We start from the raw sequence: 17,498 nt of genomic DNA on the forward strand, positions 1-17,498 counted from the left end.
CTGTTCATTTTACAGTTCCCCTACTGTAATCTACTTTACAGTTTGTTACTGTAATAAAACCATGTACTGAATTACAGTATAATGTTGGATTTTTCTACAGCATCGCTCCGTCCCCCTTCCCTGTCTCTTCCCTTGCAGAAACTATGTTTATGAAAACATGGGTAAAGGCAGGGACCACATGGTGAAGGCTTTGACGGATTCATGCAGCTCTCGGAAGAACATCAGCATGTCCTACATAATGCACATCTGGGTGTTGAGACTTGAATCGAGGATGGTGTAGTCGTAGAAACAACTTGGAACCATCACTAAAATCAACATGAGTTTGGGTTTCCTTGTGGTGTTGTGTCCAGTTTCTACTGTACGAGGCAATTTGCATCAGACTGCGACAGTAAGTATGATTTTGAAAGTGAACTGGTCATTGTCTCAAAGACAAAACACTTGTCATAGCCCCAGCTGTTTTCCTCAGACAGCTGCTTGTCTTTGTGAGGAGTTGATAAGATAACATACCAGTGTAAGCACTGCCTTCAGTCTGTACTATGACAGTGCTGTTATGAACTAGGTTTGTTTTTTGAGGACACCTACCAGACAATCAGACATTTGGTGGTTATTTTTTAATTTCATTAAGGTAAATAATTCCACTAACATCAACTTTGACTTCCATCAGGCACACTTACTCAGTGACTGAACCTTTCTTGTGTGTTTCCAAGAGTGAAATAATAGATCACTACTCCTAAATTGGCTTCATTCTCTTGTACCACTTACCATCATTATGACTATTATGAGCATGTAAGGCCAAACTGGACAGAAACAATAAGAAACATTAGTTAGCTCTTAGCTCTGTCGGCATGCAAAAGCCTTTAGCCCTAAAACAATTACTCTGCTCATTTTGTTTTAATGAAAACCCTTCTTATCTATTGTTTCTTTTGAGTGGATCCGCTCTGACAGTCACAGTGTAGTGGGTTAGATAAGCCTTAGAGACACAACACATGACAGAAATAGAAACAGAAAATGACCCCATGTTGGAAGGTTTTCAACAAATCTTAGTATACAGTAGTTATTAATATTACTTAATTGCAGACCTTGAATTTGAATTTGGCCTGTTTGGTTTCTGCATGTTTGAGCATTTTGAAAACAAGATGATAATAACTGCAGTCAGACACTGAAATGAACCATTTTATATCTTGACTTTGGGGGTAGTGAGTTGCTCTGGAGTGACTCGTGAAATGGATTGACCTACACTTATATAACGTCATCTGAAATATTATATCTGAAATTTTGCAAAACCCATCAAATTGTTTATGAAAATAGCTGCCTAATGCATTGATCTGCACTTATATAATCACATCCGAAATATTATATCTGAAAAACATATTTTGCCTGTGATCATTGCTGACAATGACAATGTGAGGTTTGGTTCCAGAGCAACAGTGGAAGGTTTTTTTTTCTTATCTCAAACCACGTGGACCTTATGCAGCCTATCTTGGAGGTGGTCCCGGGTGTGCCCACGCTTTGTTTCAAGCATAAAAAGCCAGGTGTTTGGGCTTTCAGTCAGCAATAGTCAGGCAAAGTCAAGATGACAACTCTCACTGAAAAGGACAAGGACCGGGTCAGAGCCTTCTGGGCTGTAGTGGCTGGAAAGTCTGATGATATTGGCTGCGATGCTCTTGCCAGGTAAATATGATCATAGCTGACTAATGTAAAATTTATTGATTCAATTGTACACACACTCACACACATTTTGTTTCCCCAGGATGCTGACAGTGTACCCGCAGACCAAGACTTACTTCTCCCACTGGAACGACCAGAGCCCCACCTCTCCCAGTGTGAAGAAGCACGGAATAACTGTGATGAATGGAGTTGCAGATGCTGTGACCAAAATCGACGACCTGAAAGCAGGTCTCCTGAACCTCAGCGAGCTGCATGCCTTCACTCTGCGTGTGGATCCTGCCAACTTCAAGGTGCACAGCCAAACTGATAAAAACAGACAATAGCCTGAAATGTACATGAACTGTTTCCCAAACTAGCTGAGAGGTTTTCAGACCTGCAACACGTCTTTCTCCATATATGTAACATCTGTGTGATTGTCTTCTGTTCACAGATTCTCTCTCACAACATCCTTGTGGTCATGGCCATCATGTTCCCCAGCGAATTCACCGCTGAGGTCCATGTGTCTCTGGACAAGTTCCTGGCTGCTCTGGCTCTGGCCCTGGCTGAGAAATACAGATAAACAGCAGGAGAAGATGACGGAGAATGCAGCATGAGTTTACTCTGCATAAAATAAATAAAATTAAATGCAAACAAAAAAAACTCCTGTGTGATGATTTTTATATTATGTTGGTGCACTTCAAAAGTCAGAGCTGTAGTTGAAGTCTGTTCAACAAGAACAGCAGGGTTGTTTCTTTTATTTTACTAAAATGTAATCAAACTAAACTTGGTACAATCTCATCGGTTTACTAATTTATGTCTAAAAGTTTACAAAAAAAGTCATCTTCATGACTGTGGTTATAAATTTCCCTTTAATGGCCACAGGCTTTACCCTCCTACAACCACGACGGCTGCACCTGATTGGATGAACACTGGGTGGCTGTGAAAATAGTTCACATTCTAAAAACATGTTATGCTAGAAATAGGCTGCTGATTCTTTCTTCATTTTACAACTGGTACTGTGTGTGTGTATGTATATATATATATACACAAACTATTGATGGTTACACATTTATTATTGACACACACATATGTACATATACAGCCTGGTCAGATGCGTACATGAACTGATGAAGCCTCTTGGATGAGAGGTGAAACGTCTTCCTAGACAAATAACCAAGTCCAGTTGCTTTTGACTGAAATTGCTTTGGGGACACACACTAATATATATATATATATATATATATATATATATATATATATATATATAACTATATAAGGCTAGTAATAGCCCTATATATTTGTCAAAATATTTCCTATGGACATATTTTGTATTGTGACCTGATATTTTATAATTTTCATCTTTAGATGTATTTGATAGTATATAATAAATCAAGACAAAATGATACTATTATTATGTTTCCAAAAATATAACCTGTTCTAACTTAATATTTTCACTTATAAAAGTATTATTTTAGCCTTATATTTCAATAGATCCAATAAAATGCAATATAATATATCAGACCAAGCTATTACTATTATTATAATTATTAATTTGTAAAAAATGTATTATATTATATTTGTAGAGGTATTTGTATTATAGAAAATATACTATATTAATTACTACTTCTAAATAATAGCTTGCATTTTCAGCCATGCTTCGATGACCAAATAAACACTAATAGATTAGAGAATGCAGTATTAAACATGTTGATATCATGTTATAAGTATGTATTATCATTTTATACATTTTACCTTTTGTTCCTCTATAAACTAGAGTGTTGTAAAAACTCACTGTGGTTTTATGTATTGTCATAATATCATTTATTTTGAACAGCATCATAGACGAAGAGCTTGTTAGATTTGCTTCTTGTTTTATTTTCTTTTGAATCAAAAACAAAGAGCTTTTCATGATCAGCATGTGATGGTCTTCTGTTGCAGCTCTCTAATGGTACTGCCTTCCCAGGGAGGACACCACCACGGCCAGGAACTTCTGGAAAGCTGCCTGGACTTCCCCAGTGAAGGCTGAGCCCATCTCAGCAGCGACCACAATGGTCAGACAGTCTGACAGGAGCTGCAACACAACAAGCATCAGAAAACATCAGAAACGTGGAAGGTTGTTTCTCAAATAATCGTTGAATCTAAATAAAAAGATTTACACAAGTTTCACAAGTTTACCTTGAAATTGTCGGGGTCCACGTGCAGTTTCTCGGAGTGCAGCACGCTCAGCTCAGCATAGGTGTCCTTGATGTTGTCCATGTTCTTCACAGCCCGGTCCAGACCGTGGAGGATAGTTGTTCCGTGTTTTGCAATCATTGGATTTCCAGAGATAGCTGCGGCGTTGTAGAGGTTTCCAAAGTTGCCGAAATACCTCTGAGTCCAGGGGTAGACGATCAGACACCTGACGGAACACAGAAAACATCAGTGTTACAGGGTTGGGGGAGGAATTCTGTGTGCCACGGAAATGGACTCTTGTGCATCAGTAACTTCATTAAAAATGATCCTTAAATATAAGAAATGCAAAATTGCAAACTCTCACCTGGCAAGAACAGCAGGGCCCACGGCCTCATAGTTTATCTTGGAGAAGATGTCCGCGATGGTGGCGCGCTCGAAGTCTGTCCATGCAACCATTTTGCCGGCTCTAGATTTTCCTGTGTGGGTCAGAAGATCCTGTGCTCTCCGGCACCAGATGCTGCTTTTAAAGCAGACTGCTCTCCTCCCAAAAGCATGTGATTGGATGTGCGGTGGGCTGGCCAAGTATTGTCTTATGGATCTGCAGCCATGATAAGGGCATGTGCACCGCCTCGAATGTTCTCCACAGAAATACTAGTTCAGAGGTGATGGTTCAAATCAATGATGTCCGTTTGTCCACTGTCAACATACAATTCAAATTTCTGTTTGTTCTAAATTGTGCAGTTTGAAATAAGAATGGAAATGGATATAAATGAATGAATGATTGGCAAGGAGGATGTGATTTTGCAGACATAATCATTTCAGACCCAGGATATAGTGATGAATATTTGTTTGTTTTGTTGTTTAATTGCTAGATATGTAGGGAAAAGTGTTGGTTTTTGTTCAGATCGTTTCAAAATAAAATGTAAATGTCTTGTTTGTAAATGGCTGCAAATGCTTCTAATGCTGTAAGAAAATAATAATATATAGTTTGATACATTTTTTATTAAATGTTCACCCACTGAATTAGCAAACACGCCAATTCAATTGAATGTATGGTGTCAAATCATGACGAAAGTTATCTCAGGGCACTAAACACGTAGAGTAAGTCTAGACCACTCTATGGTTCAGACCTCATAGCAGCACTAGGCGCTGTCCATAGCTCTGCACATGCCTATCAATTCGTTTTAAGTTTGGTTGTGATGTATTCAGTATTACTGAATTTATCATTATATATTACTGTATATCAATATTACTTTTGTTTACATGCACGTTCTCTTCAGTGTTGTTAACAGTTTGCACCAGCTGATTTGCTCAATCAGAGTAAGTTCTAATTAAAACATGTAGCTCATGATATCAATGGGACTCCTGTGGGGAAAACATTGTTCTTTCTCCTGCACATTTGGTTTATATTTGTTTACACTTGAAGTAATCATTATATACTCAGTAATGCTGTATGAATGGATGTTCAAACAACCATTTTAAAAATGCTCATTGCAAGACCCATGTGTAAAGTGTTTTATCAGATGCAGTTACTACTACTTATGAGGCAATGGGCAGCTCTATACACACCTTACAAAGACTGCGACAGTGTGTAACATTTTGAAAGTGCACTGGTCACAGTTTCAAAGAATTACACTTGTCATAGCACCAGCTGTTTTCCTCAGACAGCTGCTTGTCTTTGTGAGGAGTTGATAAGATAACTTACTAGTGTAAGCACTGCCTTCAGTCTGTACCATGACAGTGCTGTTATGAACTAGGTTTGTTTCTTAAGGACACCTACCAGTCTCTTAGAAATGATGTGGCTATTTTTAATTCCATTATGGTAAAAAGTTCCACTAACATCAACTTTGACTTTCAAGCAGGCACACTTACTCAGTGACCGAACCTTTGTTGTGTGTCTCCAAGAGTGAATTAAAAGATCACTTCTCTCACATTAATTTTATTCTCTTGTACGACTCATCATCATTATGACTATTATGAGCATGTAAGGCCAAACTGGAAAGAAACAATAAGAAACATTAGTTAGCTCTTAGCTCTGTCGACATGCAAAAGCCTTTAGCTCTAAAACAATTTCTCTGCTCATTTGGTTCCAATTGACTGCAAAGTTCCTATTATAAAAGGCAGCAGTGTGCAATTTGGACTAGATTCAATATCATCTGAACTACACTGAAAACCCTCCTTATCTATTGTTTCTTTCGAATGGATCTGCCCTGACAGCCACAGTGTAGTGGGTTAGATAAGCCTTAGAGACACAACACATGACAGAAATAGAAACCGAAAATGACCCCATGTTGGAAGGTTTTCAACAAATCTAATTATAATTATTAATATTACTTGATTGCAGACCTTAAAATTGAATTTGGCCTGTTTGCTTTCTGCATGTTTGAACATTTTGAACACAAGATGATAATAACTGCAGTCACACACTGAAATGAACCATTGTATTGCTTTCATTTTGGGGTAGTGAGTAGCTCTGGAGTGACTCGTGAAATTTTGCAAAACCCATCATATTGTTCATGAAAATAGCTGCCTAATGCATTTATCTGCACTAATATAATCGTGTCTGAAATATTATATCTGAAAAACATATTTTGCCTGTGATCATTGCTGACAATGACAATGTGAGGTTTGGTTCCAGAGTAACAGTGGAAGGATATTTTTTTTCTTATCTCAAACAAACTGCCACCCATCACGTGGACCTTATGCAGCCTATCTTGGAGGTGGTCCCGGGTGTGCCCACGCTTTGTTTCAAGCATAAAAAGCCAGCTGTTTGGGCTTTCAGTCAGCAATAGTCAGGCAAAGTCAAGATGACAACTCTCACTCAAAAGGACAAGGACCGGGTCAGAGCCTTCTGGGCTGTAGTGGCTGGAAAGTCTGATGCTATTGGCTGCGATGCTCTTGCCAGGTAAATATGATCATAGCTGACTAATGTAAAATTTATTGATTCAATTGTACACACACTCACACACATTTTGTCTTCCCAGGATGCTGACAGTGTACCCGCAGACCAAGACTTACTTCTCCCACTGGAAAGACCAGAGCCCCACCTCTCCCAGTGTGAAGAAGCACGGAATAACTGTGATGAATGGAGTTGCAGATGCTGTGACCAAAATCGACGACCTGAAAGCAGGTCTCCTGAACCTCAGCGAGCTGCATGCCTTCACTCTGCGTGTGGATCCTGCCAACTTCAAGGTGCACAGCCAAACTTATAAAAACAGACAATAGCCTGAAATGTACATGAAGTGTTTCTCAAACTAGCTGAGAGGTTTTCAGACCTGCAACACGTCTTTCTCCATATATGTAACATCTGTGTGATTGTCTTCTCTTCACAGATTCTCTCTCACAACATCCTTGTGGTCATGGCCATCATGTTCCCCAGCGAATTCACCGCTGAGGTCCATGTGTCTCTGGACAAGTTCCTGGCTGCTCTGGCTCTGGCCCTGGCTGAGAAATACAGATAAACAGCAGGAGAAGATGACGGAGAATGCAGCATGAGTTTACTCTGCATAAAATAAATAAAATTAAATGCAAACAAAAAAAACTCCTGTGTGATGATTTTTATATTATGTTGGTGCACTTCAAAAGTCAGAGCTGTAGTTGAAGTCTGTTCAACAAGAACAGCAGGGTTGTTTCTTTTATTTTACTAAAATGTAATCAAACTAAACTTGGTACAATCTCATCGGTTTACTAATTTATGTCTAAAAGTTTACAAAAAAAGTCATCTTCATGACTGTGGTTATAAATTTCCCTTTAATGGCCTCAGGCTTTACCCTCCTACAACCACGACGGCTGTCTGCTCTCGGATTTCCAACAAACCAACATGGAGGCTGTTTGGAAACTTTCTCTGATATTAAGAAAATATTTTACATTCTAAAAACATGTTATGCTAGAAATAAGCTGCTGAATCTGTCTTCATTTTACAACTTCTGACAGGTACTGTGTGTGTGTATGTATATATATATATATACACAAACTATTGATGGTTACACATTTATTATTGACACACACATATGTACATATACAGCCTGGTCAGATGCGTACATGAACTGATGAAGCCTCTTGGATTAGAGGTGAAACGTCTTCCTAGACAAATAACCAAGTCCAGTTGCTTTTGACTGAAATTGCTTTGGGGACACACACTAATATATATATATATATACTGTATATATATATATATATATATATATATATATATAACTATATAAGGCTAGTAATAGCCCTATATATTTGTCAAAATATTTCCTATGGACATATTTTGTATTGTGACCTGATATTTTATAATTTTCATCTTTAAATGTATTTGATAGTATATAATAAATCAAGACAAAATGATACTATTATTATGTTTCCAAAAATATAACCTGTTCTAACTTGATATGTCCAATAATATTTTCACTTATAAAAGTATTATTTTAGCCTTATATTTCAATAGATCCAATAAAATGCAATATAATATATCAGACCAAGCTATTAAATGGTAAATGGTAAATGGACTTGTACTTATATAGCGCCTTTCTAGTCATCTGACTACTCAAGGCGCTTCACAGTGTCTGTCACATTCACCCATTCACACAGACATTCACACTGATGGCAGTGGACATCTACATACCATCTAATCTGATCCAACCATTCACACCACATTTACTCACCCATGCGCAGCACAGGGAGCAATTCGGGGTTCAGTGTCTTGCCCAAGGACACTTCGACATGTGGACCAGGGGGAGATGGGGATCGAACCACCAATCTCTCGAACAGAGGACGACCCACTCTGCCACCAAGCCACAGCCGCCCTATTACTATTATTATAATTATTAATTTGTAAAAAATGTATTATATTATATTTGTAGAGGTATTTGTATTATAGAAAATATACTTTATTAATTACTACTTCTAAATTATAGCTTGCACTTTCAGCCATGCTTCGATGACCAAATACACACTAATAGATTAGAGAATGCAGTATTAAACATATTGATATCATGTTATAAGTATTTTTAGTTTTATCATTTTTCACATTTTACCTTTTGTTCCTCTATGAACTAGAGTGTTGTAAAAACTCACTGTGGTTTTATGTATTGTCATAATATCATTTATTTTGAACAGCATCATAGACGAAGAGCTTGTTAGATTTGCTTCTTGTTTTATTTTCTTTTGATTCAAAAACAAAGAGCTTTTCATGATCAGCATGTGATGATCTTCTGTTGCAGCTCTCTAATGGTACTGCCTTCCCAGGGAGGACACCACCACGGCCAGGAACTTCTGGAAAGCTGCCTGGACTTCCCCAGTGAAGGCTGAGCCCATCTCAGCAGCGACCACAATGGTCAGACAGTCTGACAGGAGCTGCAACACAACAAGCATCAGAAAACATCAGAAACGTGGAAGGTTGTTTCTCAAATAATCGTTGAATCTAAGTAAAAAGATTTACACAAGTTTCACAAGTTTACCTTGAAATTGTCGGGGTCCACGTGCAGTTTCTCGGAGTGCAGCACGCTCAGCTCAGCATAGGTGTCCTTGATGTTGTCCATGTTCTTCACAGCCCGGTCCAGACCGTGGAGGATAGTTGTTCCGTGTTTTGCAATCATTGGATTTCCAGAGATAGCTGCGGCGTTGTAGAGGTTTCCAAAGTTGCCGAAATACCTCTGAGTCCAGGGGTAGACGATCAGACACCTGACGGAACACAGAAAACATCAGTGTTACAGGGTTGGGGGAGGAATTCTGTGTGCCACGGAAATGGACACTTGTGCATCAGTAGCTACATTATTAATCATACTTAAATATAAGAAATGCAAAATTGCAAAGACTCACCTGGCAAGAACAGCAGGGCCCACGGCCTCATAGTTTATCTTGGAGAAGATGTCCGCGATGGTGGCGCGCTCGAAGTCTGTCCATTCAACCATTTTGCCGGCTCTAGATTTTCCTGTGTGGGTCAGAAGATCCTGTGCTCTCCGGCACCAGATGCTGCTTTTAAAGCAGTCTGCTCTCCTCCCAAAAGCATGTGATTGGATGGGCGGTGGGCTGGCCAAGTATTGTCTTATGGATCTGCAGCCATGATAAGGGCATGTGCACCGCCTCGAATGTTCTCCACAGAAATACTAGTTCAGAGGTAATGGTTCAAATCAATGATGTCCGTTTGTAATAATATGTAGTTTGATACATTTTCTGTTAAACGTTCACCCACTGAATTAGCAAACACACCAATTCAATTGAATGTATGGTGTCAAATCATGACGAAAGTTATCTCAGGGCACTAAACACGTAGAGTAAGTCTAGACCACTCTATGGTTCAGACCTCATAGCAGCACTAGGCGCTGTCCATAGCTCTGCACATGCCTATCAATTCGTTTTAAGTTTGGTTGTGATGTATTCAGTATTACTGAATTTATCATTATATATTACTGTATATCAATATTACTTTTGTTTACATGCACGTTCTCTTCAGTGTTGTTAACAGTTTGCACCAGCTGATTTGCTCAATCAGAATAAGTTCTAATTAAAACATGTAGCTCATGATAACAATGGGACTCCTGTGGGGAAAACATTGTTCTTTCTCCTGCACATTTGGTTTATATTTGTTTACACTTGAAGTAATCATTATATACTCAGTAATGCTGTATGAATGGATGTTCAAACACACATTTTAAACATGTTCATTTCAAGACCCGTGTATAAAGTGTTTTATCAGATGCAGTTACTACTACTTATGAGGCAATGGGCAGCTCTATACACACCTTACAAAGACTGCGACAGTGTGTAACATTTTGAAAGTGCACTGGTCACAGTTTCAAAGAATTACACTTGTCATAGCACCAGCTGTTTTCCTCAGACAGCTGCTTGTCTTTGTGAGGAGTTGATAAGATAACATACTAGTGTAAGCACTGCCTTCAGTCTGTACCATGACAGTGCTGTTATGAACTAGGTTTGTTTCTTAAGGACACCTACCAGTCTCTTAGAAATGATGTGGCTATTTTTAATTCCATTAAGGTAAAAAGTTCCACTAACATCAACTTTGACTTTCAAGCAGGCACACTTACTCAGTGACTGAACCTTTGTTGTGTGTCTCCAAGAGTGAATTAAAAGATCACTTCTCCTACGTTGGCTTTATTCTCTTGTTCGGAGAATAAAGCAGGGCTGTCATGATTCCACCATGGCAGCCCTGAGTTTTCCTTGTGTGTGTTTTTGTGTCCCTGTCTGTATTATTCCTCCTGTGTCTCTCCCCCTGTCTATGCTGTGTGTGCATATGGGCATGGCTTCTGCTCCACAGGTGAAGCAGGTGAACTCACTCTACAATCAAGTTTCCCATTAAGCCACTGGTTTCTCTCCTGCTTATTGCCAGATCTAGCTTGGGAAGCTAATCTCCTTGTGTTTTTGCTACTTGCTTCAGATAACTGTGCTTTGCTGCGCAGTCCTGAGCGTTGCTTCCTCCCTGCCTGCCTGTGAACCTGCCTCACATCACGCCACCTGCATCCACGCACTCCTCGGTGACTTCACCTACCACATCAGGATCCTGGGACCTCACTTTGAACCAGAGTCGAGTCTTGCATTTGGGTCCTGATCAAACACAAATCTTAACAAGGGCATTAAACATGTAGAGTAAGTCTAGAGCACACTCTATGGTTCAGACCTCATTTCAGCACAAGGCGCTGTCCATAGTTCTGCACATGACTATCATTGAAACAATGGTTAGCTCCTAACTCTATCGACATGCAAAAGCCTTTAGCCCTTAAAAGTTACTTTGCTCATTTGGTTTCAATTGACTGCCAATTTCCTATTATAAAAGGCAGTAGATTGCAACTTAGACTACACTCAATATCAGCTGAACTACAGTGAAAACCCTTTTTATCTGTTGTTTCTTTTGAGTGTATCCACCCTGACAGCCACAGTGTAGTGGGTGAGATAACCCTAAGAGACACAACACATGACAGAAATAGAAACAGAAAATGACCCCATGTTGGAAGGTTTTCAACAAATCTAATTATAATTATTAATATTACTTGATTGCAGACCTCAAAATTGAATTTGGCCTGTTTGGTTTCTGCATGTTTGAACATTTTGAACGCAAGATGATAATAACTGCAGTCACACACTGAAATGAACCATTGTATTGCTTTCATTTTGGGGTAGTGAGTAGCTCTGGAGTGACTGGTGAAATTTTGCAAAACCCATCAAATTGTTTATGGAAATAGCTGCCTAATGCATTTATCTGCACTAATATAATCGTGTCTGAAATATTATATCTGAAAAACATATTTTGCTTGTGATCATTACTGACAATGACAATGTGAGGTTTGGTTCCAGAGCAACAGTGGAAGGTTTTTTTTTCTTATCTCAAACCACGTGGACCTTATGCAGCCTATCTTGGAGGTGGTCCCGGGTGTGCCCACGCTTTGTTTCAAGCATAAAAAGCCAGCTGTTTGGGCTTTCAGTCAGCAATAGTCAGGCAAAGTCAAGATGACAACTCTCACTGAAAAGGACAAGGACCGGGTCAGAGCCTTCTGGGCTGTAGTGGCTGGAAAGTCTGATGCTATTGGCTGCGATGCTCTTGCCAGGTAAATATGATCATAGCTGACTAATGTAAAATTTATTGATTCAATTGTACACACACTCACACACATTTTGTTTCCCCAGGATGCTGACAGTGTACCCGCAGACCAAGACTTACTTCTCCCACTGGAACGACCAGAGCCCCACCTCTCCCAGTGTGAAGAAGCACGGAATAACTGTGATGAATGGAGTTGCAGATGCTGTGACCAAAATCGACGACCTGAAAGCAGGTCTCCTGAACCTCAGCGAGCTGCATGCCTTCACTCTGCGTGTGGATCCTGCCAACTTCAAGGTGCACAGCCAAACTGATAAAAACAGACAATAGCCTGAAATGTACATGAAGTGTTTCCCAAACTAGCTGAGAGGTTTTCAGACCTGCAACACGTCTTTCTCCATATATGTAACATCTGTGTGATTGTCTTCTGTTCACAGATTCTCTCTCACAACATCCTTGTGGTCATGGCCATCATGTTCCCCAGCGAATTCACCGCTGAGGTCCATGTGTCTCTGGACAAGTTCCTGGCTGCTCTGGCTCTGGCCCTGGCTGAGAAATACAGATAAACAGCAGGAGAAGATGACGGAGAATGCAGCATGAGTTTACTCTGCATAAAATAAATAAAATTAAATGCAAACAAAAAAAACTCCTGTGTGATGATTTTTATATTATGTTGGTGCACTTCAAATGTCAGCGGTTGTCTGAGTCTGTTCAACAGCTGCGGGGGCAGCAGCTTTAGCAGGGGACCCCAAACTTCCCTTTCCCGGGCCACATTAACCAGCTCCAACTGGGGGATCCCGAGGCGTTCCAAGGCCAGTGTGGAGATCTAATCTCTCCACCTAGTCTTGAGTCTTCCCCGAGTCCTCCTCCCAGCTGGACGTGCCTGGAACACCTCCCTAGGGAGGCGCCCAGGGTTCATCCTTACTAGATGCCCGAATCACCTCAACTGGCTCCTTTCAGCGCAAAGGAGCAGCGGCTCTACTCCGAGTTCCTCACTGATGGCTGAACTTCTCACCCTATCTCTAAGGGAGACTCCAGCCCCCCTCCTGAGAAAACACATTTCGGTCGCTTGTACCCGCGACCTCGTTCTTTCGGTCATGACCCGGCTTTCATGACCACAGGTGAGGGTAGGAACGAAGATTGACCGGTAGATCGAGAGCTTTGCCTTCCGGCTCAGCTCTCTTTTCATCACAATGGTGCGGTAGAGCGACTGCAAGACCTCCCCCCGCTGCTCCGATTCTCCGGCCAAACTCACGCTCCATCCTCCCCTCACTCGTGAACATGATCCCGAGGTACTTGAACTCCTTCACATGGGGTAAGGACTCATTCCCTACCCTGAGAAAGCAATCCACCGGTTTATATATCAGACCAAGCTATTATTATGATTATTATTATTAGTTTGTAAAAATGTATTATTATTAATTTGTAGAAATATTTGTATGATAAAAATATACTTCATTTAATACTACTTCTAAATAATAGCTTGCATTTTCAGCCATGCTTCGATGACCAAATACACACTAATAGATTAGAGAATGCAGAATTAAACATGTTGATATCATGTTATAAGTATGTATTATCATTTTTCACATTTTACCTTTTGTTCCTCTATAAACTAGAGTGTTGTAAAAACTCACTGTGGTTTTATGTATTGTCATAATATCATTTATTTTGAACATCATCATAGACGAAGAGCTTGTTAGATTTGCTTCTTGTTTTATTTTCTTTTGAATCAAAAACAAAGAGCTTTTCATGATCAGCATGTGATGGTCTTCTGTTGCAGCTCTCTAATGGTACTGCCTTCCCAGGGAGGACACCACCACGGCCAGGAACTTCTGGAAAGCTGCCTGGACTTCCCCAGTGAAGGCTGAGCCCATCTCAGCAGCGACCACAATGGTCAGACAGTCTGACAGGAGCTGCAACAAAACAAGCATCAGAAAACATCAGAAACGTGGAAGGTTGTTTCTCAAATAATCGTTGAATCTAAATAAAAAGATTTACACAAGTTTCACAAGTTTACCTTGAAATTGTCGGGGTCCACGTGCAGTTTCTCGGAGTGCAGCACGCTCAGCTCAGCATAGGTGTCCTTGATGTTGTCCATGTTCTTCACAGCCCGGTCCAGACCGTGGAGGATAGTTGTTCCGTGTTTTGCAATCATTGGATTTCCAGAGATAGCTGCGGCGTTGTAGAGGTTTCCAAAGTTGCCGAAATACCTCTGAGTCCAGGGGTAGACGATCAGACACCTGACGGAACACAGAAAACATCAGTGTTACAGGGTTGGGGGAGGAATTCTGTGTGCCACGGAAATGGACACTTGTGCATCAGTAACTTCATTAAAAATGATCCTTAAAAATATGAGAAATGCAAAATTGCAAAGACTCACCTGGCAAGAACAGCAGGGCCCACGGCCTCATAGTTCAACTTGGAGAAGATGTCCGCGATGGTGGCGCGCTCGAAGTCTGTCCATTCAACCATTTTGTCGGCTCTAGATTTTCCTGTGTGGGTCAGAAGATCCTGTGCTCTCCGGCACCAGATGCTGCTTTTAAAGCAGTCTGCTCTCCTCCCAAAAGCATGTGATTGGATGGGCGGTGGGCTGGCCAAGTATTGTCTTATGGATCTGCAGCCATGATAAGGGCATGTGCACCGCCTCGAATGTTCTCCACAGAAATACTAGTTCAGAGGTAATGGTTCAACTCAATGATGTCCGTTTGTCCACTGTCAACATACAATTCATATTTATGTTTGTTCTAAATTGTACAGTTTGAAATAAGAATGTAAATGGATATAAATGTATGAATGATTGGCAAGGAGGATGTGATTTTGCAGACATAATCATTTCAAACCCAGGATATAGTGATGAATATATTTTGTTGTTCTTTAATTGCTGGACATCTAGGTAAATGCGTTGTTTTTGTTCAGAACGTTTCATAATAATGTATTCTTTGTAAATGGATGTCAATGGATGTCAAATAATGATATATTGTTTGATATTTTTTTGTTAAATCTTCACCCACTGATGTAGTTTCATTCACAAGCATGCCAATGCAATTGGATGTATGGTGTCAAATCATGACGAAAGTTATCTTAGGGCACTAAACATGTAGAGTAATTCTAGACCACTCTATGGTTCAGACCTCATTTCAGCACTAGGCGCTGTCCATAGCTCTGCACATGACTATCAATGAAACAATAGTAAGCTCCTAACTCTATCGACATGCTAAATCCTTTAGCCCTAAAACAATTACTCTTCTCATTTGGTTTTAATTGACTGCCAATTTCCTATTATGAAAGGCAGCAGAGTGCAACTTAGACTACACTCAATATCAGCTGAACTACAGTGAAAACCCTTCTTATCTGTTGTTTCTTTTGCGTGGGTCCGCCCTGACAGCCACAGTGTAGTGGGTTAGATAAGCCTTAGAGACACAACACATGACAGAAATAGAAACAGAAAATGACCCCATGTTGGAAGGTTTTCAACAAATCTAATTATAATTATTAATATTACTTGATTGCAGACCTTAAAATTGAATTTGGCCTGTTTGGTTTCTGCATGTTTGAACATTTTGAACACAAGATGATAATAACTGCAGTCAGACACTGAAATGAACCATTGTATTGCTTTCATTTTGGGGTAGTGAGTAGCTCTGGAGTGACTCGTGAAATTTTGCAAAACCCATCAAATTGTTTATGGAAATAGCTGCCTAATGCATTTATCTGCACTAATATAATCGTGTCTGAAATATTATATCTGAAAAACATATTTTGCCCGTGATCATTGCTGACAATGACAATGTTAGGTTTGGTTCCAGAGTAACAGTGGAAGGATATTTTTTTTCTTATCTCAAACAAACTGCCACCCATCACGTGGACCTTATGCAGCCTATCTTGGAGGTGGTCCCGGGTGTGCCCGCGCTTTGTTTCAAGCATAAAAAGCCAGCTGTTTGGGCTTTCAGTCAGCAATAGTCAGGCAAAGTCAAGATGACAACTCTCACTCAAAAGGACAAGGACCGGGTCAGAGCCTTCTGGGCTAAAGTGGCTGGACAGTCTGATGCTATTGGCTGCGATGCTCTTGCCAGGTAAATATGATCATAGCTGACTAATGTAAAATTTATTGATTCAATTGTACACACACTCACACACATTTTGTTTCCCCAGGATGCTGACAGTGTACCCGCAGACCAAGACTTACTTCTCCCACTGGAAAGACCAGAGCCCCACCTCTCCCAGTGTGAAGAAGCACGGAATAACTGTGATGAATGGGGTTGCAGATGCTGTGACCAAAATCGACGACCTGAAAGCAGGTCTCCTGAACCTCAGCGAGCTGCATGCCTTCACTCTGCGTGTGGATCCTGCCAACTTCAAGGTGCACAGCCAAACTGATAAAAACAGACAATAGCCTGAAATGTACATGAAGTGTTTCCCAAACTAGCTGAGAGGTTTTCAGACCTGCAACACGTCTTTCTCCATATATGTAACATCTGTGTGATTGTCTTCTGTTCACAGATTCTCTCTCACAACATCCTTGTGGTCATGGCCATCATGTTCCCCAGCGAATTCACCGCTGAGGTCCATGTGTCTCTGGACAAGTTCCTGGCTGCTCTGGCTCTGGCCCTGGCTGAGAAATACAGATAAACAGCAGGAGAAGATGACGGAGAATGCAGCATGAGTTTACTCTGCATAAAATAAATAAAATTAAATGCAAACAAAAAAAACTCCTGTGTGATGATTTTTTTATTATGTTGGTGCACTTCAAAAGTCAGAGCTGTAGTTGAAGTCTGTTCAACAAGAACAGCAGGGTTGTTCCTTTTATTTTAATTTAATGGCATCAAACTAAACTTGTTAGAATCTCATCAGTTTACTAAATGATTTCTACAGGTTCTTCTTTTATTAAAAAAAAATGGTCATCTTTATGATTCTCTCTGGTTATTAACTAAATTGGACTGGACACTGAAAAGCGCTCGAGGCAGCTCATTTGCATAAAATAACCTGGGCCTCAACTTTGTGCAGAATCGCGCAACTAATACTCAGATATGTAGCCAAGGCTATGTGCGTGTGCGCATGTATGTATGTATATTTATTATTGACATAAATATAAACTATTACAAATAGGCAAGTAGTAGTTTATTTTCGAAAAACATAACCT

At 40.2% G+C, this 17,498-nt stretch overlaps 7 protein-coding genes across 7 annotated transcripts; 4 read left to right on the forward strand and 3 right to left on the reverse strand.

The window, feature by feature from the left end:
• Positions 1-1,573: 1,573 nt before the first annotated feature.
• LOC310959395 (hemoglobin embryonic subunit alpha-like) lies at positions 1,574-2,227 on the forward strand (the record flags this gene model as incomplete). The annotated part of the gene is made up of 3 exons (XM_083930720.1): positions 1,574-1,671; positions 1,751-1,958; positions 2,099-2,227. The coding sequence occupies 3 exons, from the start codon at positions 1,574-1,576 to the stop codon at positions 2,225-2,227; spliced, it is 435 nt and encodes a 144-aa protein (XP_083786846.1).
• A 1,280-nt stretch (positions 2,228-3,507) lies between these two features.
• On the reverse strand, positions 3,508-4,294 carry LOC310959526 (hemoglobin subunit beta-like). The gene is made up of 3 exons (XM_083930901.1): positions 4,184-4,294; positions 3,823-4,045; positions 3,508-3,718 (listed from the first exon to the last, which is right to left on the reverse strand). Exons 1-3 carry the CDS (start codon positions 4,273-4,275, stop codon positions 3,590-3,592), a joined length of 444 nt encoding a protein of 147 aa, XP_083787027.1. The 5' UTR covers positions 4,276-4,294; the 3' UTR covers positions 3,508-3,589.
• Positions 4,295-6,626: 2,332 nt separating this feature from the next.
• LOC310960185 (hemoglobin subunit alpha-1-like) lies at positions 6,627-7,292 on the forward strand (the record flags this gene model as incomplete). The annotated part of the gene is made up of 3 exons (XM_083931808.1): positions 6,627-6,724; positions 6,804-7,011; positions 7,152-7,292. The coding sequence occupies 3 exons, from the start codon at positions 6,627-6,629 to the stop codon at positions 7,278-7,280; spliced, it is 435 nt and encodes a 144-aa protein (XP_083787934.1). The 3' UTR covers positions 7,281-7,292.
• A 1,657-nt stretch (positions 7,293-8,949) lies between these two features.
• LOC310960238 (hemoglobin subunit beta) lies at positions 8,950-9,725 on the reverse strand. Its single transcript, XM_083931868.1, has 3 exons — positions 9,625-9,725; positions 9,264-9,486; positions 8,950-9,159 (listed from the first exon to the last, which is right to left on the reverse strand). Exons 1-3 carry the CDS (start codon positions 9,714-9,716, stop codon positions 9,031-9,033), a joined length of 444 nt encoding a protein of 147 aa, XP_083787994.1. The 5' UTR covers positions 9,717-9,725; the 3' UTR covers positions 8,950-9,030.
• A 2,542-nt stretch (positions 9,726-12,267) lies between these two features.
• LOC310960243 (hemoglobin subunit alpha-1-like) lies at positions 12,268-12,933 on the forward strand (the record flags this gene model as incomplete). The annotated part of the gene is made up of 3 exons (XM_083931875.1): positions 12,268-12,365; positions 12,445-12,652; positions 12,793-12,933. The coding sequence occupies 3 exons, from the start codon at positions 12,268-12,270 to the stop codon at positions 12,919-12,921; spliced, it is 435 nt and encodes a 144-aa protein (XP_083788001.1). The 3' UTR covers positions 12,922-12,933.
• A 1,124-nt stretch (positions 12,934-14,057) lies between these two features.
• On the reverse strand, positions 14,058-14,859 carry LOC310960183 (hemoglobin subunit beta-like). Its single transcript, XM_083931806.1, has 3 exons — positions 14,739-14,859; positions 14,376-14,598; positions 14,058-14,271 (listed from the first exon to the last, which is right to left on the reverse strand). The coding sequence occupies exons 1-3, from the start codon at positions 14,828-14,830 to the stop codon at positions 14,143-14,145; spliced, it is 444 nt and encodes a 147-aa protein (XP_083787932.1). The 5' UTR covers positions 14,831-14,859; the 3' UTR covers positions 14,058-14,142.
• Positions 14,860-16,327: 1,468 nt separating this feature from the next.
• LOC310959528 (hemoglobin subunit alpha-1-like) lies at positions 16,328-17,003 on the forward strand. The gene is made up of 3 exons (XM_083930903.1): positions 16,328-16,431; positions 16,511-16,718; positions 16,859-17,003. The coding sequence occupies exons 1-3, from the start codon at positions 16,334-16,336 to the stop codon at positions 16,985-16,987; spliced, it is 435 nt and encodes a 144-aa protein (XP_083787029.1). The 5' UTR covers positions 16,328-16,333; the 3' UTR covers positions 16,988-17,003.
• Positions 17,004-17,498: the final 495 nt, after the last annotated feature.

Source organism: Echiichthys vipera, assembly GCF_963691815.1.
Source record: "Echiichthys vipera genome assembly, chromosome: 17".
Lineage (NCBI taxonomy): Eukaryota > Metazoa > Chordata > Actinopteri > Perciformes > Trachinidae > Echiichthys > Echiichthys vipera.

Coding starts and splice junctions, on each gene's coding strand:
- LOC310959526 (XM_083930901.1), bottom strand. CDS start 4,275: ATGGTTGCATGGACAGACTTCGAGCGCGCCACCATCGCGGACATCTTC. Junction 4,046..4,183: donor GGCCCTGCTGTTCTTGCCAG/GTGAGAGTTTGC, acceptor GTGTTCCGTCAG/GTGTCTGATCGTCTACCCCT. Junction 3,719..3,822: donor TGGACCCCGACAATTTCAAG/GTAAACTTGTGA, acceptor GTTGTGTTGCAG/CTCCTGTCAGACTGTCTGAC.
- LOC310960238 (XM_083931868.1), bottom strand. CDS start 9,716: ATGGTTGAATGGACAGACTTCGAGCGCGCCACCATCGCGGACATCTTC. Junction 9,487..9,624: donor GGCCCTGCTGTTCTTGCCAG/GTGAGTCTTTGC, acceptor GTGTTCCGTCAG/GTGTCTGATCGTCTACCCCT. Junction 9,160..9,263: donor TGGACCCCGACAATTTCAAG/GTAAACTTGTGA, acceptor GTTGTGTTGCAG/CTCCTGTCAGACTGTCTGAC.
- LOC310960183 (XM_083931806.1), bottom strand. CDS start 14,830: ATGGTTGAATGGACAGACTTCGAGCGCGCCACCATCGCGGACATCTTC. Junction 14,599..14,738: donor GGCCCTGCTGTTCTTGCCAG/GTGAGTCTTTGC, acceptor GTGTTCCGTCAG/GTGTCTGATCGTCTACCCCT. Junction 14,272..14,375: donor TGGACCCCGACAATTTCAAG/GTAAACTTGTGA, acceptor GTTTTGTTGCAG/CTCCTGTCAGACTGTCTGAC.
- LOC310959528 (XM_083930903.1), top strand. CDS start 16,334: ATGACAACTCTCACTCAAAAGGACAAGGACCGGGTCAGAGCCTTCTGG. Junction 16,432..16,510: donor GGCTGCGATGCTCTTGCCAG/GTAAATATGATC, acceptor TTGTTTCCCCAG/GATGCTGACAGTGTACCCGC. Junction 16,719..16,858: donor TGGATCCTGCCAACTTCAAG/GTGCACAGCCAA, acceptor TTCTGTTCACAG/ATTCTCTCTCACAACATCCT.